Source organism: Halichoerus grypus, chromosome 7, assembly GCF_964656455.1.
Source record: "Halichoerus grypus chromosome 7, mHalGry1.hap1.1, whole genome shotgun sequence".
In the NCBI taxonomy this organism is placed as follows: Eukaryota; Metazoa; Chordata; class Mammalia; order Carnivora; family Phocidae; genus Halichoerus; species Halichoerus grypus.
Window position 1 is genome coordinate 2815762 of NC_135718.1, and position 26284 is coordinate 2842045.

Here is a 26284-nt window from a genome sequence, read left to right on the forward strand (position 1 = left end):
AAAACCTGCTAAGATAGACTTTTACTGCAGAAGAAAGGTCTGTCCCGCGGTTCAAATACCCTGCTTTGCTAAAAGCTTTGTTAACTGAAACGGATACAAGAATTCCCAAATAACTTAATTAACCTGCATGTTCGAGGATTTAACATTCTGTTTAAAAAGATGGACATCTCAGTGCTTCTTGAAAATCTGCCTAAAACATGAGAGTCCTCTTTCCTGTCCTCCTGAGGAACACAGAATAAGGATAATCTAATTCTTTGATGACAGACACCCTATCAACGTGTCAGGCTCATAACACACGACACACTTCTGCCGATAGAGCCCAAAAGTGAAAGCGACGAAGACAGTGTGTGAAGCGTGCAAGGGTCGGGCTGAGACCCAGCGGGCTCCACGGCAGACCCTGAAATGGCTTTCAGGGTTTCCTTGAGAGAAAAGTTAATGTTATTCACTCACGGCTTTTGATTAATTGAAATCAAGGTGGGGGCCAGCTAATCAAAAATCACCATAGCTCCACTCCACAATGGGAGCCCAAGGGGGAACGCTGGGTGCTACTAACGGCAGGGCCTTCCAAGGGAATTCTGTACAAAATATGGAAATACCAGCCAGTCGCGTCCAGGAGCACGAACGGTCACTGCTTTTATAAAGGAGGCTTTGCCTACACCTCGTCTCTGATGTGCCAACACAGAGCAAAACCTCTTTTCCACTAAGCAGCTCAGAAAGGAAGCGGGTGAAAGTCAAGTATGCGCCTATGTGAGAGAACAGTTTAAAGATGCAGACAGTGTGTGTGGCAGGGCACAGAGGAGGGGAAACAGAGCCAGGGGCGCATCAGTGGAGCGAGTGGCCGGGAACAGCCACAGCAAAATACCTTCTACTCGATCCTTAAGTAAGTATTTTTTTAAAGAATACCTACATTCTAAAATAATCTATTCACCATATGTCACATGTTTATTGTATCTGACAGAAAGACATGCTGTTACAGAAATAAAGATATCAAGAAACAGAAAAGCCTGTTAAAAATGTAGTTCTAAAAATCATAAAGAATAGGGGCACCTGGGTGGCTCAGTCAGTTTAGTGTCCGACTCATGATTTGGGCACTGGTCATGATCTTGGGGTCGTGGAATCAGGCCCCCGAGTCGGGCTGCTCGCTCAGCAGGGGGGTCTGCTTGAGATTCCCTCTGCCCCTCCCCCCCACTCAATCTCTCTCTCTCTCTCTCTCTAACAGATAAAATCTTTTTAAAAAATTACGAAGAATAAAACAAGTACTTGTTTGGAAAGAAACTGTGACTGTTAAATCATATATATCTAAAAATCTCTTTTGAATTCCCTAATTATATCTTTTATTATCTGTCTATAATACTGTGTTTTTCAGATTGTTCTAACATGTTGTAAAGCTTCTTTGTTATTCTACCTTGTTATTTATAGTCTTCTAAATGCCAGTTAACATACAAATGGCTAGAAATACATTATAAATTAAATCTAATAAAAAGGTAAGCAGGAAAACGACTATTTCTAAGTGTAATTCTAACTTACTTGAATAATCATACAACGTCTGATCTGAAAAGGATCTCCAAGACTGACTCTAACCCCAACACCACCAAGGAAGGACTGGGTGCAGAGGGAGAGTTACTGACCTGTACCTACATCCCCAGGGCAGGGGCATAAGGTGGTGTCGGGATGCGGCTCATCTGCCGTGACATCTGGCTACCACGCTTCCCAGTGCACGACCTCCCCCTCTGCTGCCTTAGCACCCCTTCCCAAGCTGCACTTTTACCACCTGCCAGTCTTGTTAGGTTCTCATTCAGAAAGGAGTGAGAGAATGCTCCTGGTCCATCCCAAAGAAGAGAGTATTCTATTGGTTTTACTGTAGGCTTACTGCGTAGAACCCTTCCTACAGGTTCATCCACATCTGACAACAGTTCACCCACACTTCAGATTGCAAGGAAGGCACTGAATAAAACCCATCAGACTCATGTTGTAAGTCCCTGTTCTCAGGTCACCAAAGAAAGTAACAGAAATGATTTTCCTGCCTGATGGGAGAAAGTAAACCAGTCGTAACCACTATTAAAAACAAACCACCACAACAAAGATGGGCTGTTGCTATCTGGGGTTAACTCCAGTAGAGACCAAGTTAGTTTTTCAACATATAAATAGCAGGCATTATCTGACATGTAAATACTAGCAAGGATATTTTTCAAGTAGAACTGAGAGAAAAAGGAACCATTTCTTTACCTTTTTAAGACAGGACTCAACATGAAACTTTATTTTTAAAACTAGACTTTCATAATCTAATATGTAATTTGTTAGCCATATAGGGAAGAATTTACAATTAAATTTACACTGGAAGCTAGGTTATTTTTATAAAGTCACACTGGACATGCAGTAATCATATCAATAGCACACTCCATTTTACTGCTGCGTATCTTAATAAACTCCCTCCTGTATAGTTGAAACAAATACTCTCAGATTCTCAACAGCAGCATCAAGAGGCATTAAATGCTCAATTATGAAGCATAATAATGTTGTACTAGGCATAGTAAAAAGAAAATAACATAAACCCAATACCAGAGGGGTCAAATAAACTCTAAAACTCACTTAAGGACAAAATTACAAGCATATATGTACAGAAAATAAGAGTGACTATAAGCCACAGAATTCAGAATCTTTCAATTATTAGCACCTATAAACAATAGGTGAACACTGCAGTCACATAATTCAACGTTGGGACAAGAAGGAAGGCAAAAGCACAGGGGGAGACACAAGAATGCCACCAAAATTCTGTAAATTTTTAAACTGCTGAATCTGGACTACATGAATCAAGAGAGACTGCCAAGGAAGACAGGAAACTGTTAATAGCAAAATGAACTGAGCAGACAAAAGCCCATTCAGGTGACAGCAATGTGATGGCTGGAACCTAATCCCAACTACACTCCAAGGTGACCTGAGCAAACTCCCCCTCTTTGGGTACTTAGGTATATAAAACAAAAATCTTCAATCAGATGATTTCTAAGATGCCTCTGGGTTCCAACATTCTCTGTGTGTGTGGTGCAACCTAATTCTCATCACCTCACGACAGAATGCCAGTGGGACTTAGGACCTTCCTGATTTTCTAAAGGTATCTCAACACAAGTGTAAGAGGAACGGACAGCAGGAACAGAGATGGGCACCTAGCCGCACCCCACGCTGGTCAAGCACCCGTTCTGTCTGCGTCCTTGTGAAAGCAGCTTCTTACCGCAGCGCGGCTCCTGAGGAGTTCCTTTCATAAACAACATGCAAGGGGCGGCATGAGTTAATTTCTTCAGGCGAAGGTTGAGATCTTCTTTAGGATGCTCGTTACCACTGGGTGGGAAGGAGCCGCTAGATGCATGGCGCTGAACTTTTTTGGTCAACTCTGGGGCATGTGCACCATCTAATCGGTCAATTTTCTGAGAATTCTGAAGTTAAAAAAGTCGTTTAGAATATGTGTGGCATTCTTTCATCATCCCTTTTAAGATCCAAAATTTTAACAAGTATGAACTCATAGCTCTAGCCAATTTTTAAAGGGGTCAACACTATTGTATGTTCTTAAAAACCTGATTACCAATTGCCAGATGCATCTCAATTTTAGAAATACATAATTGTCTTCTTTTTTTCCCTTTTTGGGAACATACTAGGAAAACATCACAATACCTCAAACTCAAACCAGATCAGAGTCTAACCAAAAACAGAAAAGATTTCCCCACCCTCATGGGGATGAATCTATTACTAAGTATAAATGTGGTATTGGGGGGGAACTGTGGTAACACTCAGGGGTGCCCTAAAGCACAGATCTGCACCTGCTTCCTAAGAGAGTCATTAATCAAACCAGGACCAGCCAGATATTCCATTATGCCCAGGCACATGCCCTAAGCAACCAACTTTGACCCAACTCAGGGAACATTTTGGGTCTATAGCCAAGTATCCGGATTGTTGTCTAGAAGCCCCAACTCTGATTGCCCATGACACTTCTGCAGGAACCCCAGGCCAAGCTTCGGCATCAGTGCAAACAAGGAGACTATGAGAAGACAGGGCAAAGCCAGGAACAACCAGTGCCAAGTGTTCAGGGATCAGGGGAGAGGGTAAAGGAACCAAGACAGAGCCCCATGGCCCACGACAGAAGCAGGATCTCTTGTGCCATCTTTATCCTTACCTTGAAAAACAGAAAGGTGGGAACAGAACTAATTTCATATTTTTCAGATACTTCAGGAACGGCTTCAGCTTCCAACTTTAAAATAAAAGAATTTAAAGCTTGATTATAAAAAGGTCCTTTCTTACTACTTCAATATGTCAATCAGCTTCACATGCATCATCCCTTCAAATAGTTGATGTTTTTAAAAAGTATGGTACAAAAGTTTATGACACATTTACATTTAAATGAGACTCACTGGGCTGGCGTGTCATCCACTGAGTCTGCAGTGTCAAAACAGGTTCAGAGGTTTTTATTTTGTTGCACATTTCAAAAGATGCCTGGAGGCTGTGAATAAAATTTTTGGTGCACTAGTGACCTAGTAAATTTTCAATCATATGCAGCTACTACTATATTGAAATCCATAAATCACTGACCCCAGTTATGTCATGATTACAGTGTTTATTTTCTGCCCACAGCAATTCTTGCTGTTTGCTCTATTGACTAATTTCAAGAGGCAGTACATCATGACTGACAGTTGTAGCCTTCTGCAAATTATGAAGCAAAAAGGAGTATTTCTTCAATAAACTATTGATGTCTGATAAATTTTACCATTAACTCCTGCAAGGCTGCTGGACACTAAGCAGATATCTTGCTAGGTTATTTGCTTCTGGGTCTATTCATACATTTAAATGCATTTTAAATAAGATGACTGCATTCTGCTTGATAATTTCCTTGAGGCCCCTCAACCAGATATGATGTGCTATCTGACATATGAATTTTAAACATATTTAATAACTCAATTTCTAAATAATTAGAACACAATTCCTGTAAGCTATTTATGTAGGACTTTGTAAACCGTACACTTTGAGAAAAACCAAGACATAATATTATATCCTTCCCTCATAGGACTGTCAATTTAATATAAACTTTTTAAAACCAATAAAAATCTGTATTCACATTATACCTGTAGGAAATAAAATTTATTGATAAATTATATTGTTAAAAGATTTAAATATATATATCCTGTATTTTTCCAGGAATGAAAGATTTCCACTGGGCTTGAAACACTATTTTTATCTAGCGCTTTCCCCGATCCGGTATATATCTATCCAAATGAACCTTGACGGTAAGTGGGAGGCAGAGTCATTTGTCTTTGGTTTGTATCTTCCATCTCATATATTTCTTGGGTGCTCTTTTCCTACTTTATTTTTTTTTCTTTAAAACACCCTTTTGAAACAATATTTTTAATTACTTTCATTTTTCAAAATGTACTAGGTGAAAATCATATACATTTTAAATCAACATCAACTGTCCAATAAACCCAAAAAAATGAAAAAAAGAAAAAGCATTTGGAGAGAGCTATTTAGAACACACTTTTTACAAGTTTTTAAAACTTTTGTGCTGCTTTCTTTCATACAATTGCACACTCAGACCAAAGAGGAACAGAAAAGGCAATGATTAAGGCAGTTCATTATTTTCTCTCTTTCAAAGAATCTCTCAAGTGCCCACCACCTGTGGGCATTGGGTTAGGCTCAGTTACGATCCCTATCTTTGGTACTACTGGATTCTAACAGCAAAATAAGACAAATTTTAAAAAGGGGCAATACCAAGAAAGAAAAAAAAAAAAACCCACAAGATAATAGTCTTAAGCCAAACCAAACCAGGAAGCATCTGGACTCAAAAACACAGTCCTCTGTGTGGCCATAAGTTGACCTCTTCTCATGTTCCTGCTGGTTTCCAACAGTCTCCCTTAATGACAATTCTTCCAGGAAGCAAACAATCCTCTTGAAATTCCTAAAGCCAGGAAGATCACCGCATGCACCTCTCGAAAAACAGCTCCCAGGAAGATGAGATCTTAATAAGACAAAGGCAGTGGTGACAGACAAATCCTCCCGGGCACTGGCCAGGAGTGCCACTGAAGGCAAACCCATTCCCCCAGAACAAGGTTTCTGAGGTCCTAAAACCTTTGCACATTGAAATTCTTTGGGAACATTTTTATTGGATGTAAAACAACATGACAGTTCTATCAATAAAAATAGAAAATACTGAAAACTGATCTGCATTCAGAAAAGACCAAAGATGATCAGTAAGAGCGATCTTTCATGGAAAGCCTACCCTGTGCCACAAACCATGAGAGCCCTTTGCAGACAATGGCCTAAACTACTTAAAACCTGGAAAGGTGGGTAGTATATAATCAACTCAAACTTACAGGTGGCTAGGTAAAGATGTAACTTGTCCAAAGACACATAGTTAATAAGTAGTAGAGCTGAGAAACAAACCCAAGTTTGTTTGACTATAAAACCTATGTTTTTTTTTTTCACTATACTGTGGTATACTTTTTCTACTGTATCAATCAAAAAGAAAGATTAAATTTCGAGATAGGATTTATACATGACTTTAGCATCCACCAAACATGAACATTTCCAGAATGGAATCTCAGACAGAATGAATGCCTTCGGTGGGAACCACTTGCTTGCTGAACCACGACTCTCGAAGTCAGACCCTTCCCCTGAGGTGTGCTGTATGTCTGTGGAGTGGGGTGAAGAGAGGCAGGTGTTACCACAGCAAGGCAAATCCACAGGTAGGGAATTCACTCTCTCCAGGGTCACCAAAGACCACTACGACAGTAATGGCTAACAGCTATGATTAATCTAGGCCAGACACTGTTCTAAGTGCATTTTGTGTACTGACTCATTTAATCTGCCTGATAATGGATGCTGTTATCACACCTGACTTCCAGGAGAAACTGTAACTTAACGAGGTTAGGTAAGTCAGCCAAGATTACAACACTGTTTGGTGGAGCAGGGCAGTATGGCTCCAGAACCAAGCTCCACTCTACACTACCATGCTGCCATTTCAGCAAATCCAATGGCTACCCCTCTTTCCTCATTTTACTGACCTTTCAGTATCATCAGTGTGACCACACCCACCTTCTCGAGATACCACCTTCTCGACAAGCCTTCACTTGGCTTCCCGATTTTTCTTTTTCCCGAATTCTGAGACTCAGTCTCTCTGGCTTCTTCCTTCACATCTGGCCAACCTCTACACGGCTGGCACATGCCAGGACTTGATGCTGAGTGCACTTCTCTTATTTATGCTCATTCTCCCTGAGTGGTCTCATCCAGCCCTGTGGCTCTAAGTAACACCAATATGGCAACAATGCCCAAGTTAATATCCATGCCAGATCTTCCCCCATCACCTCCAAGCTACACACTCAACACCTGCACTCAGATCTCTACTAGGTATCTCCCACTAAACCTGTTCCTCCCCAGGGCATCTTGATCTCTATTATCCATCCAAAGGATCAGATCAAAAAGGAGACAATTTTGATTAATCCATTTCCCTCTCCGGATATCCACTCCATCAACAGGTCCTCCAGGTTCCCCCTCCAAAATATAAGCCAAATCAGAGCATCATCTCGATGCTCCCTCTCCACTAGACTCCAAGGCATCTCTAACCTGGCCTGTGAAATAGCCTCCTAATGAGTGTACTTGCTTCTAGTCTGCATCCTTTCTTCCCCCACTTCAAACCACTGCCCACAGGACAGCTGGAGGAATCAACTTAACAAGAGAAATCCAATTGTGTGTCACTTCCACTGCACTCAAAATAATACCCAAACTCGGGGCACCTGGGTGGCTCAGTCGGTTAAGCGTCTGCCTTCGGCTCATGTCAGGATCCCAGTGTCCTGGGATCGAGCCCCACATTGGGCTCTCTGCTCAGCAGGAAGCTGCTTCTCCCTCTCCCTCTGCCTGCCTGTCTGCCTACTTGTGACCTCTCTCTCTCTGTCAAATAAATAAATAAAATCTTAAAAAAATAGTAATAATACCCAAACTCTTCCAGTGCCCCCAAGGTCATCTGGCTGTTGCCTCCCTCTCCAACGTCCTGCCAGGACCTCTCCTCCTTCACTAGCTCCACTGGCCTTCTGCCGGCCCTCCGACAGTGTTCACTTGCTGATCCACAGCCTAAAAGTTCATCCCAAGCTCTCCCAATGACAATTCCTTTTCACTTTCCAGCTTTCCCTTACCAGATACACCTCTCCAGCCCAACCCGAATAAAGTACCCACCCGCCGCCAAGTCCTCCTCTTCTACCACCTGTTTCTTTCTTTTCAGAACTTACTACGATGTAAAATTACCTTGGTAATATGTGACTCGATGACCCTACTGTTCTATACTCCCAGTGACTAGCATAATGGTGGCATATAAATAAGTGTTAGATAGATAAATTCTGACACAATACTGAACAAATGCTGGTCACTATTGCTAAGCCTACAATGGGAATGACCACTGGCCAGGGTGGCCCTGAGAACAATTAAACCTCACATTCAGAGACATCTTGTTAAACTTCATTCTTTCTAACTCTGTGACATGATCTAAAAGGAAAATTTTTCATAATCAAATTCTTTGTCCAAAGAGATATTTAAATTAATGTTTTTGGTAGCTTTTTAAAAGACCTTTGCCAAACTTAGCCCAGGAAGGGCTAATAAACTTTGTTAATTATTAGTATTTTATTATCAAGACTGCATAAATAAAAACTAGGATATTTTTAAGATTTAGCTATTCTACTTGAATTATGTGAGAGGCATTTATAGAGCTCCCCCAAAATGGAATCCTACATATGTTCTCTTTAAGTGCCATTATTAGTATTATTAGTATCATGTCAGTATTCTCTGCTGCTGAAAAATAGGAATTCAGCTAACTGGTACCTAGCTACACAGCTGGCCGTTCCCTTCTGGAGATTGCCCTGCATTGTCTGTTTACACAAGCTAATTGTACAGACATTTAGAATTAAACATTTCTATAACCGTATAGAAATTATCTATACTGATTATATAGACCCTTAGAAATTAAATACTATGAACTGTATTTTAAGATGCTTACACATTCAAGATAAATCAAACTAAAACAATTCCTATTTTTTGAGAATCAAAAAATACAAATTTAAATATATAACTCCTTCTATACCTTTGCCTTCGTACCTGAAGTTACAATGGACATAATAAAATGCAAGTACAGCAGGTACTATACAAACAAGATCACTGCGAAATGAAACACAGTGGTACAAACCTCACCAACCAGGTGGCCGATAAGCCTGACTTTGAGAATTTACGTACTAAAGTGCATTATAAGGTAAGATGATTACCACAGCCTAACTGGATCAGAATACCAAGCTGGAAGAGGGGTGGGGGAGGCTGACATAGAAGGTGGGAGCCACCTACACAAAGGAAAGCAATAAAAAAAATGAAAACAAGGTAAGGTAAAGGTCCCTATTTCAAGTATCCCACCATCTAGTCAAGAAGCCAATCAAGGGGCGCCTGAGTAGGTCAGTTGGTTGGGTGTCCCACTCTTGATTTTGACTCACATCACGATCTCAGGGTTGTAAGATCAAGCCCCACACTGGGCTCCGTGATGGACATGGAGTCGGCTTGGGATTGTCTCTCTCCCTCCCCCTCTGCCCCTCCCCCCAAGTGCTCTCTCTCTTAAAAAAAAGAAAGAAAAAACAGCCAATCAAAACAGGGAATTAAATGACAGAACAGACAAAAACACAAGATATTCTCTAATAGTTGAACCAATGGCACAAAGTTTGGAGATGAAAGAAAAAAAAGCCACAGGAGTACACAGGAGACTTCATATAAAATGGATTTGAATTGAATCATCATGTTGTGCACCTAAACATACAACCTTCATTTGAAGAAAAATAAATAATAAATCTAATAATAAAAAACAAATTGAATAAAATTTCAATAATTAAATCATAATAAAACCAAATGTAAAGTAAAAATGAATGGCCACTCCTATAAAAAAAACGAAATTTGATCTGGACCTCGAACAGAACTAATGGTACCCAACTTTCCCATCACAAAGAGCCTTGTGCTTCTCTTCCTCCTTCCTATCTTGCCACCAGACACTAGATCTTGAAAGATTCTATCTCTCAAACAAGTGATTAAATGATAAATGTGTTTTCCCATTTTAGTTAAAGATAAAGTGCTAACAAACTGACTTAACGTAATTTGAAAAGGGCATGTAACATTTTAATTAGCCATTTAATTTTATTCTGAACAAATGTTAAGTTTTCAATAAGATTTTTAGCAGTAAGAATAACTTGTGTATCTCCTCTAAGCCCTTGGAGGCGGGCAAACCTCCACATGGGGCCCAGAGCCTCAGGAAGGTCTAGACAGGGTGGCCAGCGCAGGAGAGTGCTACCCCACAAGGCACAGACGTGGTGCCGGGGAGCATTCGAGCACTCTGTCACTACATCATCAGTACAGGCGAGAGCGTGCTCATTCAGATGCAATAAACCTAAGAGTCCTGCCTTTCAGCAACCTGTTCCAATGAGCAGGAACTACTCAGGCCAAATGTATGCTCACTTTTCTCAGGTATCGCTTTTCCATCATCTACAAAATAAGAAATTATGGTCACAAAACTTTACACTCAAACTCTTAAAAACATCATGTTTAAGATCACCTACATAATGATTTTGTAAATTTAAATTATAGAATCAATTGATCTCTATAATTCACAAGTCAAAAATGCCAGACTAGGGGCACCTGGGTGGCTCAGTCAGTTAGGCGTCTGCCTTCGGCTCAGGTCATGATCTCAGGGTCCTGGGATCGAGTCCCATGTGGGGCTCCCTGCTCAGTGCAGTCTGCCTCTCCCTCTCCTTATGCCCCGCCCCCAGCTCATGCGTGCATGCTCTCTCTCTCAAATAAATAATATCTTTAAAAAGAAAAAAACTGGGGCGCCTGGGTGGCTCAGTCGTTAAGCGTCTGCCTTCAGCTCAGGTCATGATCCCAGAGTCCTGGGATCGAGCCCCACATCGGGCTCCCTGCTCAGTGGGAAGCCTGCTTCTCCCTCTCCCTCGCTCCCCCTGCTTGTGTTCCTGCTCTCGCTATCTCTCTCTCTGTCAAATAAATAAATAAAATCTTTAAAAAAATAAATAAATAAATAAATAAAAAGAAAAAAACTAAGAAATCAAATTAAAAGACACAGAGGTGGCAGAACATCAGTTCCCTACCCTAGATGGCTCAAAAGCTCTCATTAACAAAAGAAAGCTCTCTTTAAATGAACCGCATCCTCTCTTACTGGGGCATGCCAACAGATCTCTCAAATATTTTACTTATTTACTCATCATTTAAATTACCTACCTTACAAACTCCATGCAAATTATCTTTGCCATTTAAAAGAAACACTGCTGGGGCGCCTGGGTGCCTCAGTCGCTTAAGCGTCTGACTCTTGGCTTCAGCTCAGGTCATGATCTCAGGGTTGTGAGATCGAGCCCTGTGTCAGGCTCCATGCTCAGTGCAGAGTCTGTTTGAGATTTTGAGATTCTTTCCCCCTCCCTCTCCTCCCCCTCTGCAGCTCCCCTCCACTCACATGCTCTCTAAAATAAATAAAATCCTAAAAAAAAAAAAGGGGGGGGGGAAAGAAAAGAAAAACTACTCCACAGAGTACATTTCCAGAAAGTAATGCCTCCTGGAAGAACTACCCACCTCATGCTGTCAGCCTTCCCACGAACAGCAGGTGCACTCAGGTTCAGGTGTCCCCGACAGATAAGGACTTCCCAACCCCTGGCTTACTCAGACACTTAAGCACTTGAACAACTTAAAATCTCACTGCCAAGTGTGGTACCAATGTGAGAAGTAATTCTATAGTTGCCTTAAATAAATCATTCAGATGGCAGCTAAGAACAATGTGTTACCTAAACCAGAAACATTATACACATAAAAGCAGACATGCAACAATTACCATCATCTTGACTAATCTTATGATTGAAATGTTTAATCATTCATTTCACTGGTAATCATTATCTTTTATCACTGACCAAACATGCAGTTTTAATGTCTCCTTCTATTATTTATATTGGACATTTTAGGGTTACATTCTAAGGTTACATTACACATTTCATTGGAATTTTAAGTGAGTCCTTAAATTTTAAAAATCTAACTATTACATCTATATTTGCTCTATCTTCATAAAAAAAAAAACACTGAAAGGAATCATGCAAAATTAATATAAGAAGTCCCTTCTTCACAGGGTGGGACACCAGGGCTGGCAGGGAAGGTGTGGGGGAGCATTCTCACTGTACACCCCTTTCGCGGTTCTGATTTTGAGACATCTACCTGCAATACCTATTCAAAGCACACTTACCTATATAGAAATTGCCTGAAAATTACAGCGCCTATTACACAGATGAATTAGCCTGTCAGAATTCTGTTTTCAGTTTACATAAAAAGTGGAAAATACAGAAGATACCACTTTTAGCCCCATAAATGGGTATATTTGCCAACATGTGCTCTGAACTCCCTAATTATAGTTTTAAAAAATAAGGATTTGGTACTTTTTGTTTCTTTAAATCCTAAGGATTTCAAGTTTTTGAATACAGCGTGTGCCTCCCTTCCCAAAAATGCATTTCTAAGGTTCTTGACTCCTATTTGGGCTTTGTTGCCTCAACCAAGACTAAGTCCTAATTGACAGCATTAAATGTGCTCAACCAAGTGAGCTCATCTACAGCCTCAACTATCACCTTCCTGGTACGTGCCCACCCAAGAGACACACTAGGAATGCGGAGTGTGCACAGCCGGGTGGAAACAAGGCAAGGCAGGGAGATGCTCGATTCCTTTCTCCTCTGCTTCCTAAACAGGTCAGAAAAGCTTTCAGTTTCTCCTATAGGTCTGCATTTACGTGATCCAAGACAGTTGCTTCTTCCTGTTCCCCTGGTTCCTAGCGGCCTCCACACACCCTTCCTTTACTCGCTTTCCATATCACACCTTGCTCTTCAATGAAGCAAGCTTTGTTAATATTTTTACTATATTCAAAACACAATGATCCACAGTGAATGATCTAGTTGCTTCTGCTGGCGAACATCCCCACTACCCATCCTGCAATTTACTAGTTCTGTCCTCCCACCACACACGTTAGGGAAAGTGTGGTTATTGTCACAGTATTTCATACTTGAGAAATGCAAAACAATTTTAAGGTTTTTAAGAATAATATACTGCAAAAATAATAAAAAATAACACCAATTATAAACATGTGGAATTCCAAATCCCTCCTCCCTTATGTTAATAAAATGCAGTCTGCCTCATAAAAGACGTGACACCAAAAATATAATACCTTCACAAACGAAACTTGAGGCTGTTCTTTGGCTAATTCTGCCATCACGTCGTTCATCTGAGCACACTGTGGAGCCCATGGCGCCCAAAAATGGACCACAAGGAGGGACCTGGAAATCATCAAAATGCAATCTTTTAAAGTTACAGTATCTTTAGAAATAAGGAAATACTGACATAGATTAAATTCTATTACCAAAACAATCTTTACAAGAACTGCCTGAAATGTTTTTCTACTGCTAGAATTCTATCGTATTAAACACAGACTGAAATATAAGGCTTATTACAAGGTCTTGGTAATCTTTTGGATGAGTTTTCAATTTAATGATATTTCTTGAGTGAAGACTTAGCTCCTATGAAGTGGTTCTAAATATTCATCCATCTCAACTAATAGTCATATAAATCAATTATGTTTTCAGACCCTTAGGAAAGCTGGAAACTAGATTTCTGCAGCCGAAGCACCACGTCTGTGACAAATGGCTACAGATGCATAGGTACTATGGGGTATTCACTTTTTAAGCACAGTACTGTGATGCTGGGCTCTAACTGTGACCATAGGAACAGGAATAAAATGTTGAAAATGGAAGGCACACAGGCAGAAAACAAGGGAAAAGAATGGAACTGATTTTCACAAAGACAGGCTTTTTTTATATTCTACCACAAAAGATTTTCTAAAAATTGATGGTATGAACAGAACAGTGGATTAATAAATTATTGACTAAGTTCTTAGGCATCTCAGTATGTACTTATCAACCATTTTCATATAAAATGGTCTTGGCTAAGATATCTTTTAAGTCTATCTTCATATTGAACTGAAAAACCCTTCTATAGGAGTCTAAGTACAAATTATAATTATCCCCAACCAAAAAAATCTGAAAAACCAGGAAGGAAACACACTGAAAAATATGTCACATAGAGAAAGGAACTAAGGACAACTAACCTGTGGGCAAGGAAAGGAGTGGCCAACTGTAAACAGTACAGCCACGAGAAGCATAAGCCTCCCACCCAGTGCTGGCGAGCAGAAGCAAAGGGAGGACTTCAGAGGTAGGAGGGACAGGATTTGGTGACCTTGGAAGCATGGTCTAGAGCCAACTCCAAGTTTCTGGCTCAGTGACTGATGACTAGTGGTGGCACGAGCCACGCATCATGTATAGAAGCTGCTAACTTGAGGGGAAAGGAAGCCTGAGGGGGCTGGGGGCTGTTAGTGATGGTCTGGAGCTCAGGAAAGAAGTCTGTGCTTCATCTGCAGATAGATTTGGGAATCAAGAAATGGAGCTGGCACCAAGCTCTCCTACCCTAGAGGATAAAAGACAGAGGTCAGAGCCTCTGGGCTCATCGACAGTAAGTTAGGACAGATGGAGGAAAAGGAACCCAGACAGTAGACCAGAAAATGGAGCCTAAAAAGCACAGCAAGGTTAAAGGGCCTCCCAGAAGTCAAGAGAAAGATGTCAAGAAGGAAGAACTGACAACCATCCAATGCAGCTGTAAGGGCCCCAGCAATGCTGCAGGGCAGAAGAAGCACGAGTCAGACTGCAGCATGCGGGGACTGAACCTAAGATGAGGCTGTAGGCTGCTAGAAATCTACACTTGAAGAGATCTGGCTGTGAACAGAGAGAGTCCTAGGCAGAGGGAAAGACAGGATCAAGGGATTTGCGCTCTTTTTAATACAAGAAAATCCTTATGTTTGTTTCATAGAGGGTAGTGCAAGTGGAGAGGGAAAGGATAAAGACACGAGAGGCTGAGGATGCAAAGGTCTTCGGGGGCGGCAGGAGGGGAAATCTAAGAGCAGAGAATTCACCATGAGGGAAGGGACAGCCTCCTCTGGGTCAGGAGTGAAGGAATCAAGAATGGGTAAAGCTACAAATAAATGTCAGATGTGTCCCGCATCAGGCTCCCTGCTGAGAGGGGAGTCTGCTTCACCCTCTGACCCTCCCCCTACTCGTGCTCTCAAATGTCCACAAATTGGAGAAACTGTTGTATATTTATACAACAGAATACTACTGGGCAATAAAACGAAACCAACTATAGATGCATGCAACAATGTGCATCTTGAAAACATGATGAGGAGGGCGCCTGGGTGGCTCAGTTGGTTAAGCGACTGCCTTCGGCTCAGGTCATGATCCTGGAGTCCCGGGATCGAGTCCCACATTGGGCTCCCTGCTCAGCGGGGGGTCTGCTTCTCCCTCTGACCCTCTTCCCTCTCATGCTGTCTCTCATTCTCTCTCAAATAAATAAATAAATAAATAAATAAATAAATAAAATAAAATAAAATAAAATAAAAAAAAGAAAACATGATGAGGAAACCAACCCAGACATTCAAGACCATGAGCTGTGTAACTCCATTTACATAAAGTACAAAGAACAGGCAAAACTAACCTATAGTGACAGAGAGTGGGTCAGTGGTGGGGATTACAGGAAAGGAGCTAAAGAACATTCTGGGGCTCTATATTGTTTTGAATGGTGGTTACTTGTGTATGTACAACTGTTAAAATTCATCACACCTAGCTATTAAAATCCGTGCATTTTATTATGGTATGTAAGTAATGCCTCATTTTTTTAAAAAAGCTGGGATACCACTTCTAACTAAACTGAAAAATGAGTTTTTAAATAATAATATTCCATGATAAAAAAAAAAACAAAAAGATTGAAGGAGCCAAGCATTTCCATATCCTACTGGTAAAAATTAAATTGGAACCTTTCAGAAATTTCTTACACACTGTCAAGTATCTATCCTAAGGAGTAAAGACACCTTCCAATTATCTTACACAGCCAAATAACAGGAAGAATCAATTCTTCAACAACACTATAGCTTTTTTAATGGTCCTATAACAAAATATTATCAAGTCATTAAAAATCATATTTCAAAGAATTTTAATGACATGGAAAAATGCTCACAATATGATATTTTTTAAAATTTAAATGTTACCAAATTTTTTAACAGTATGAACTGACCTATGCAAAAAAGATAACACCTGAAACTAATATACTATTGTGTATTAACTATACTCTTAACAGTTTAAAAAAAAGGAAAAAGGTATACCCACACAATTTAAATTCCATTACTACTAACATGGTTTTGAAGAGTAATTTAAATCCTAATTTAAATGTGCAATCTTAACTTCCATATTGTAAAAGAGCAATAACTAGGGGCGCCTGGGTGGCTCAGTAGGGTAAGTGTCTGCCTTCGGCCCAGGTCAGGGTCCTGGGATGGAGCCCCACATTGGGGTCCCCGCCCAGCAGGAAGCCTGCTTCTCCCTCTCCCTCTGCCTGCTGCTCCCCCTGCTTGTGCTCACGCTCTGTCAAATAAATAAATAAAATCTTTTAAAAATATTTTAAAAATAAAACAAAATAAATTAGCAATAACTAATACCCTGGGATATTGGCAAGATCAAACAAAAATATAAAAATATTTAAAAATAAAACCATATTAATAGTAATTGTACATTACCCACAACAACCTCCTATTTAGATGCTCAGCTCTCTAAGTACACACTGCCTAGTAGCATAAGGACATAAACCTGAAACAAATATAAATGCTGCTACCCTCTCAGGTTACATGTCTGCATGAAATAACCCAACTTGCATGGTGCACTGTTTGAGGAAAAACTTTAAAGGCCAGGTTCAAATCCTAACTAACATGATTTTAGACAATGTAATGAACATTGGTTGTACATCAACAAAATAATTAGTGCTCAATGAAGAGCTGTTTCTCTATTATTACTAGGTGTTCTGCTGCTGCAGTTACTTGTCTGCAGATAACAGCAGCTACAATTTATTAAATACTATCATATGCTAGACTCTTAAGTATTTTACAAATGGGTATTAATACCCCCACTGTATAGACCAGCTGAGGTTTCAGTGATATACAAACACCTGAGACGATTTAAGCAAAACAAAAATGTCTTTTTAAAGATTTTATCCATTTATTTGAAAGAGAGAGAAGGAGAGCACGAGCACAAGTCGGGGGAGGCAGAGAGAGAAGCAGAGCCCAGTTGAGCAGGGAGCCTGACACAGGGCTGGATCCCAGGACCCGGGGATCATGACCTGAGCAGAATGCAGACATTTAACCGACTGAGCCATCCAGGTGCCCGCAAAAATTTCAACTCACATAAAATTTTAAAACTGAGAAATGGTATTTAGGAAGTAGATTTTTAAATGATTACGGTAACAAGTACTGTTTAATGTTTTCCAATGCTTTCATTTTCACAAAATCGGCAGAGATTTATTCCTTCCAAGATGCCATCCATCATTTCCAGGTGCCCTGTTTCAACTAATCACTACGGAAAAGGTATGCTGTTCTCTGGATCACTTCGAGTACAGACCACCGGGAAAAATACATCCAAATCGTATGGACCGTGTTATTTCAAGGATTTTTACGATAAAAAATGAAACATAAAAACCAAAATGTGCAACACACGAGGCAAAACGGTCTTTCAGGTGACAGTAAGTTGAAACATTCAGGAAGGGCAGGTGCACACAAGCCCGGCTCCTTTCCAGAGCCCACCTCCGGCGCCGTCCCTACTTGGGCTGCCTATACGCAAGTGCTGGAAGAATCACAACCCACCCTTCATCAATGAGTAATGGTCATTTCCCCCCTTTTCCCCCCTAAACAATTTTCGAAGTAAACCTGAAATGTCAAACGGGCTGCTCTGGTTAACACCTTTAACTCCGTCACCTCCGTAAAGCGTGACCAACCAGAGTAGGGAGGTACCTGTCGCCCTGCTCCGTTTCCAACACAGACAACTCCCCGGTCCCACTTGCTCTCCCGAGCGGAGCACTACCTGCCTCTACTTCAAATTCGGGGGGCAAAATGCCACTGGCTGTGGTCCACAAGCGTGCCCCGCCCGGGAGCGCCACGCAGGCACTCGGTTCCGCGCCGAAGAGCCTACGGGCCAGCGTCCCCGCACGCGAGGCCAGCACGGCGCCCGCACCATCCCATCCACCCCCCACCGCCCCACCCGGACGCAGCCACGACTCTCATCCGTTTCACCGCTGGGGAAACTGAGGCCCGGCTCTGAAACTTGCGCAGGGCTTCCAAGGCTAGTTAGAGGCAGGGCTGGGGGCCGCCTCGCAGGCGATCGGACCCTGGAGCTCCCAGCCGTCCTCGGAGGGCTTCCGGGCCCGGCGGCCTCCGGGCTGCGGCGCCGCCCCGGAACACTGGCCCGTAAGCGCCCCCTCCCCCAGCACGGTCTCCGTGCCCGCCCCCGGGTCCCCTCTCCAGGGCGGCCCGACAGCTAGAAGCACGTGTGCCAAACCAGAGCCGACCCCAGCCGGCAGGTAAGCCGCACAGAGTGAGCACCGCCGGACTCCCCGGGCGCCACAAGCGCTCGGCGCCAACCGGGCACAGTCGCCCCAGCAGCTAGGCCTCCCTGAACCGCGGGCTGCTGACAAAGCGGGCCGGGGCCGGGCCTGGGTCGCGGGCCGGCGGGGTCTGCTCGCCCCCTCCCCCCCGGCCCCGGGGCTGAGTCACCGCGTCGCCGGAGGCCCCGGGGGCCGCCAGGCCGGACGGCGGGGCCGGGCCGGGGGCCGAGCTCGGCCCCCCATCCCGCTCCTCTTCTGGGGCCAGGGGGCCGGGATCGGAAGCCGGGGACCCCACAAGTCTGCCGCCCCAACAGGCCCCGCCGGCGGGGCGCGAAGGAGCCGGGCCGCAAGCCGCCGCCGCCCGAGAGGCCGCTCCCCGCGCGCGTCCCCTCAGCCCTGCCGCCCGCCGCGCCGCTCACTTGGCTCTGAGGCGCAGCAGCTCCTCAAACTGCTGGGCTGAGCCGACCTCCACCACAGCCGCCGCCGCCTCAGCCGCCCCCGCCGCCATGCTGCCGCCGCCAGACAGGAGCAATCGAGCGTGGGCGGCCGGCGGGGGCGGGGCCTCGGGCAGTTGCGCGCGGAAGCCCCGCCCTCCGGCCCCGCCCCGGGCCTGCGCCAGCCGCGAGCGCGGAAGCGGGGCGGGGCTTCCGGGGGAGTGCCCGCGCGCCGGGCCCGCGTGCTCCCGGCTCCCCGGGACTGCGCACCTACCCGGGGCTCCACAGCGCGTCGGCGGCGACTACAGCGGCTGGGAGAAGGGGTGCGCGCGTGTGCGGAGTGCAGGTGAAGTCACGAGGTCTGGCCGCTCAACAAGATGACATTTTAACCTAAAATGAAATTAAGTAAAAGGCGGGATGTTACTGAAAATGGGGGATCACATGCAGTAAGAGCCCCGAGGAACTGTTTTGTATCCCAGCTGTGGTGGTACGTATGCAAACCTAAACACAAAATCCATGGGACAAAACACATACACACGCACATGAATTCCAGTAACACTGCGGAATCCGAAGAAGAGGGGCGGAGGGCGTGAATGCCGACATCCCGGTTGTGGTTTTGTTCTATGGCTTTGCGAGATGTCATCTTTGGGGGAGAATGTACACAGGATCTCTCTGTATTATTCCTTACAACCGCGCGTGACACGAAATTATTTTAAAATGTAAAAAAAGTTTTTTTTTCAATAAATAAAATCTAGAGATTACTATATAAAAACGCAGTAGAAGGTGGGGGGAAGAGCACCTTGCAAAACAGGATGTATATACTCCGATGGCCATTTTAAACAGAATTATAGGTAAATAAAATAGCATAGCTATATACAGATGAACGTAGCATAGAAAAAAAGGTCTTCAGAAGGATATGCCCCAAAGTGTTAGGAGAGCTCGCCCCCAGAAAGGTGGGGAGTCAAAGGGAGGATCTTCCCTTTTTACATCATGTACTTCTTAGTATCATTTGCATTTTTTCAAAGAACATGGACTGGCTTTGTAATTTAAAAAATAATGAAATTGTAATGCACTAGGGAAATGTGCTATAGTGATTCTTTTTCAAAAAGCAGCAGTATTCACTCCCTCTAATGTGGCTGTTTTAAAAATTCTGACTTTCCCTTCAAATGGAATTTGCTGAGAGCAGCACACACCAGCTACAGAGCACCTATCTACTTTCAAAGAAGAATGTTAGGGAAACTCCCAGATTACATTTCCACTTCTGCCTCCTGCTCTCTGCAGCTCTCACTATTGACATCAACAGGCCTAACGGTTAGAAGCTGACCTCTGAGCTTTAAAATGCTCTGACTTTGGCCACAGATACCACTCCACTGGGCCCTGAGCCCAAGCAGTATTTGGCTGTTGTGTCTGAGCGACAGGTCTGTACCATATATACATGCCCGTGGTGATTTTCAGCCTGCCAAAGCCTTCAACATGTGTCTGTATTTATGTAAAAACATCACTGCCTACCTACACCTTGTAGCTAAGGCAACAACCAGACCCACAGCAAGGAAGGGGCAGCATCGAGACTCGCCCTAGGCTTTCTGCTACCACCTCACGCCCATCTGGTGCCCCACCACGGCACCCCATCCCACCCAGGTGCTGTTAATACCCTGTCCTCTCTCTAAGCATGTTGCACCCAAAGGGAAAAACTCATTATCGTATCAAACTGGTGTAGCCTATTGCAGAGTACTCTGGACTTGGCTCTCCCAAAGGCCCCTGTTGGTGCTCAAAAGCTCAAAGACACAGGAAAGCAAGATATTGGGGCTGATTTTGGCCAATGTCCCCAATGTGTGTTCATCCCAGGCACCGAACTTCTGCTGACCTCATATGTAAGCATCACGTAGCCATGTCCTATTCCCTCAGGGCATCCCCTTTGGGAACCCAGTGACATTTTACCTGAAGTGTCCCCTGGGTAGGAGCCTCTCCTAGGCTTCCAGACCCTGCTCATTCAGGAACCAGGAACAGCTCTCCCAGCACAGCCCTGAAAAGGACGTTAGGTTTCCCCAAGGGTGCTGTGTGGCAGCTCAGGGACCTGGAACATGGGGACCCATGCTTGGGTTCTGGGCTGTGAAGACTGAAATCCTGGTCTGGGAGAGCCAAAGTTCCAGACAGAGCTGCAGGGGGCCTTCCTGGCAGCAAAGCAGCTCCACCCACTTGATGTTGGTAAGTTGACCCCATTTTAAAGGAGGGAGTGTGTGAGAGAGAGATGGAGGTGTAATTATTTTTCCAGGTAATGACAGCTAACATTTACTGCTCCTAAATAGGCAAGGAAGTATTTTAGCTGTGCATTTTTAATGACACATCCTTCCTTCCCGGGGCCAAGTGTCACTCCCTGGCAGGGCACAGGGCCGAGTGCTGGGCAGACGCCAACGAGCCACAGTGGAGAGGAATACCCGGTCACTGTAGAGGAGGACTGTGGAGGGCAGGGAACAAAACCCCCGCCTGGCAGGGGTTTGTAAACCTCACCTCAAGGAGCCCAGAGACACAGGAGTACTGAGGGGGAGAGAAGGAGCCAGCGTTTTTAATGGGCAAAGCATGGCATTAAAAAGTGTTGTTATTCAAGTGAAATGGCCAATGTTTCCTTTCTTTTAAGAGAGACTCTTAAATTCCAATTACTCCGCCCCTGAAGACCAGTTGAGAATAACCCCAACTGGAGGGAATTAATCTCCTTAGGAATTTCCCTGTTACAAGATTAATGGAGCCCCCCTGCAGAGAAACAGTAAAACTCTAAGTACAGTAGATTTGCACCTGAAGGATACATATTTTAATTTCTGTTCTCAAGCTGGGATAACATCTTCTCCAGCTACTATAAAAAGCATAAATGAACACCCGCACGTCTGCTGAGAACCCGCGAACACGGAGCTCCCCAGGAGGAGTCTGTACCTGGCTGGGGATGCCCAGGAGCCCATTCCTCCCCCCCTCCCCCCACGGGCTCATGCTCTCTCCACACGCGCTGGTGGCCAGGGCTCCTAAGAAGGGGCACAGTGACCACCACTGGGTGCAGGGCTGGGAAGGACCCAAATAAGGCACTTCCAGAGAGCCCCGACAGGTGGACTAGAGGTGACCAAAATCCAGAGCAGAATCCCTGGGCCAGATTCTACGAAATCCGCCCTAATCCCTGTGCCCCCGCCCTGCCATTGCCCTGGTACCACCCTCTCGAGAGACCACAGCGCTGGATGCAGGATAGGGAGAACCAAAAGGCAGAGGGTCTGTGTCCTGCCCTGCAGAGCCCTCCAAGGAACTTCTCACCCCACTGTCCATCAGCTTTGGTGGCCCCTTCAAGAATGGGCCTTGGGGAGGGTGTCTCACAAACCATGTTGAAATATGCCGGCAGGTGGGATGCTCCAACTGTCCCCAACAGTCAGGGGCTATCCCAATGGGGAAATGGGAATAGGCTGTGAGGGTCTGTCTGTCAACCCTTAGGAACCCCAGCCTTGGATCTCGGCACCAGTCGGCCAATTTTGTGTTCCTTTCCTTACCAGAAACTGCTTTTATTGGAAGAACTCTATGTATATGCTGGCTGTAAAGGTTGTTTATGCTGTCATAGCTAGATTTTTATTGGTTGTATTTTTGCTGCACTTGTTTGAAAAATAATTATTTTCAAAGAAAAGGAGAATTACATATCCAGTAAACTAAATAAGACTCATGTTTATTAGGGACCCCTGACAGCTCCTCAAACGTGAAAAAAAGATTTCGAAGCAGTGAATGGACAATTTATGTGCAAGTTTATTTGTAAAACAGATTTCAAGACGTACTTCATCTTGGCTTTGCCAATAAAAATACATTCCATTTCTTTTCAGAAGTGTGCGTTATCTGATGGTTCCGCAGCAGTTCTCCTAAGATACGACTACATGGATAAGCATGTACCCACTAACCTAATCTAGAATTGGGTTGAATGTTTTGGGCTTGCTACACACACACACACACACACACACACACACACACAGAGACATGGGCATATCTCATAAGGTGCTCTCTAGAAGAAATATATTTATAAGAAATGTATTCACAAACCTTAATCCAATTACTGCAATCTCCAAAAACACTTTAGTCAGATAATTTTTAAACTCATGTTTAATTATTTATAATTTACCAGGAAAAAAATTCATCCTGAGCATTGACTGCCCATTTCCCTCCCCAGCATCAATCTAATCTCTTGTCTTCCACGGAGGGCCAGACAGCGTGGCCGGATCGGATGCAGAGCCAGTCTGCAGGCTGTAGGTGGCATCAGCTGCCTCCTCAGGCTGGGCAAGGAGCATCCTTTGTTGGTGGCTCCTTTATGCAACCTAGCGAGGCCACAATTCAGAATTTACACAAACTGGTTTCATGCCTGTAAACACTCTGCTGATCCACCAAAGAGGTGCTTTTCCCTGACCTGCCAACTTCGAGCACCTTCCCCCCCCAGCTTCTCAGCTGACATTCTGTAACAGTTACTAGGTCTGTGCTGTACAGGGAAGGCATGCCAGGGCAGGGCTCGGGGAGAGGAGGACGCCGTTGTCACTTGCACGCTCACACGCGTGTTTGTTTGCAGGTGTGATCACGGCAGGTGCAGAGTCCAGGACACCCTGTTGATGATGAGTGTTCATAATCACTGTGTATGTCTATACGCAGCTGCCTATTGTCCTGGGTCAACCTTCTACATTACAGTATTGTGTGTGCGCCCATGTGTGTCTGTGTATGTATTCTCTAAGTCCATTTGGTGTTAATTCTCTGCTCCTATTTATAATTCTTGCTTCAGTTTTGAGAAACTAAGGACACAGATGAACTTGATCTGGTGTCACAAACAAGATCACTTCTCAATCAGAAGTAATTCTTAAGGGGCGCCTGGGTGGCTCAGTCGTTAAGCGTCTGCCTTCAGCTCAGGTCATGATCCCGGGGTCCTGGGATCGAGCCCCACATCGGGCTCCCTGCTCCACGGGGAACCTGCTTCTCCCTCTCCCACTCCCCCTGCTTGTGTTCCTTCTCTCGCTGTGTCTCTCTCTCTGTCAAATAAATAATCTTAAAAAAAAAAAAAAAGTAATTCTTAAGAGAGCTAAGAAGTTTTAACCAGGCGAGCTCCTCGGGCTGTGTGGCTCCCACAGCGGACGTCTCAGCAAGCACCCTTCCAGACACTGGCTCCCCACCCGTGTGGTCTCATTTGAACGCATGGGCCTCTGTCCCACCAACCTTGGCATTCTCTCACGGTCTGCCCTGGCATGGAGATGTCACGGCTGTCTGGAGCGTCCAATGGGCACTGTGAGTGGAGCTGGCCCTTCCTGCCCATGGAAGAAATTCAGGGTACAGAGGTCTGGGAAACACTGGGAACACACACACATGTTCCTTAAACACACAGCTCCATGACGCACAACTCATAGTCACTGGTTCTCAACACACGGCAGATGCCATCCCAACCTGGAAAGCTGATCCGTTTGGCTTTAGTTAAATCAATGACCACAATCTTACCCTTGCCTAAATTCCTCAAAAGTCGGCCTGAACGCTTCCTGCACTTTTTTTTAATTATGTTATGTTAATCACCATACATTACATCATTAGTTTTTGATGTAGTGTTCCATGATTCATTGTTTGCGTATAACACCCAGTGCTCCATGCAGAACGTGCCCTCTTTAATACCCATCACCGGGCTAACCCATCCCCCCACCCCCCTTCCCTCTAGAACCCTCAGTTTGTTTCTCAGAGTCCATAGTCTCTCCTGCACTTTCTATTCTGTGAAACAGAACAATGACATTTTCCCCCAGGTGCAGGACAAAGGGACACCAGGATTCTGTTTTGTCATCTGAAATGTGTATTTGGACCTTTTCCAGAGTTGCTGTGTGAATGTTGGCCCAGCACAATGGCCTCCCGCTAGATCTGGTGGGCTGGTCAGGGCAGAAATGTATGATGCTCAAGGCACCTGTACTCAGCCGACTCGGGAGCCTCCGCAACTGCCTACGGCAGCTGCTCTCCAGGAAGTCCGGGGGCAGTTTCGGGAGGGGGGGTGGCAAAAGAATGACATAACTCTGGGTGCGGGGACCAAATCTGGGTTTGCTTCAAATCCAGAAGGGATTCCCTGTTCGGTGGTCTCCAAACTGGCTTGCCCCTGTCGGCTTTCAATGGCTGGGACGGTTTTCTTGTGAAATCACTACTGACTTTAAATTCCTTCCTCCAGAACCAAACAAGCAAAAAAAGAAAGGGAAAAAAAAGCACACCACTGATATTTACACGCTGCATGGGCCCTGCTGCCCTGTAGTATGTATATAACATAAATGAGTCAGTATTCCATGTTCTCATGACGAAGTAGCTAAGTTGACACCTCCATGGATGTGTCCTTCCATCAGGGGAAAGCAAACCTTGGGGTTAACTCCATCAGCAGCCTACATTAAGTCAGTATCTACTACTCATTCATATGAAGTACACTTCATTATTTCTTTAATACTTATTTAATTTATTGTTTATTTATTACTTATTTACTATTTAATTTATTATTTAATCAGAATATCTCACTTAAAAATTCCAATGCCAACACCCCCTTTAGACTTTCCGACCAAGACATACATCCTTTTCTCAGTTCGATTGTGTTGAACTACAGAATGAATAACAGGAGATAGAGGTGAAAGTCTCCTTCCTAGGATAAGACGAAGAGGTATGGGAGCCCGGAAAGAGTAGCCCTTGATGCCCCATGTCTGAGGGAGACGGCACCCCTAAGCCGCATCTGGCCGGTTCTGCAGACCCTAAGGACAGCTCTGCCAGGTACCGAGCCTGGCACAGGTCCGGCCGCAGCCGCCCTAGGGGCTGAGATGGAAGAGGACAGAGCTATCTGGCATCCTTGGCCCCTCCATGGGGGTAGCCCTGTCAGCCCCACCTTCTATTCTGCTGCGCTTTATTCCTATTGTCCCCGACTCTCGGGCTTTCTCTCAGGCCTGGGGCAGACCAGGAGGGATGCTTTCCGCTATTTGGATGAAAGCCCAGTTTTCTAGTTTTCCATGCATTTTTTTGTCCTTGAATCACAAGGAGCAGTGACTGGACCCCTCTTCAGGATGCACAGTTGGTTTCTGGGCACCCAGTTTTCTCTCCCCTTGAATCATCATTCCTCCACAGGACTGAGTTATTATTGGCCATAACCGTATTTACCTTACAGAAATATGTCCTTTTATGATGGGACATAAATATGAAATGACAGTGTTCTAGCATACCTGGTCACTAACACGGCAGGATGAAGCCGAATTCCAAAAGAATCCCAAGGCCTAACCATGTCCTTAAAGAGAATGTTCTAAGGGATGGTA

The 26284-nt window shown here is 44.3% G+C and overlaps 1 protein-coding gene across 2 annotated transcripts in view; it reads right to left on the minus strand.

Moving 5' to 3' along the window:
- GLRX3 (glutaredoxin 3) overlaps positions 1-19108 on the minus strand; it is a 31841-nt gene extending 12733 nt beyond the window's left edge. For both annotated transcript variants that reach the window (XR_013449550.1, XM_036120733.2), the window contains exons 1-4: positions 18969-19108; positions 13253-13361; positions 4163-4237; positions 3227-3428 (exon numbers count right to left, since the gene is read on the minus strand). Coding sequence is in view for 1 of the 2 variants with exons in the window: in XM_036120733.2 (XP_035976626.1) it covers positions 3227-3428; positions 4163-4237; positions 13253-13361; positions 18969-19057 (475 nt within the window). In the remaining variant the exon portion in view is untranslated. The remainder of the gene's footprint in view (positions 1-3226; positions 3429-4162; positions 4238-13252; positions 13362-18968) is intronic.
- Between the last annotated feature and the right edge of the window lie 7176 nt (positions 19109-26284).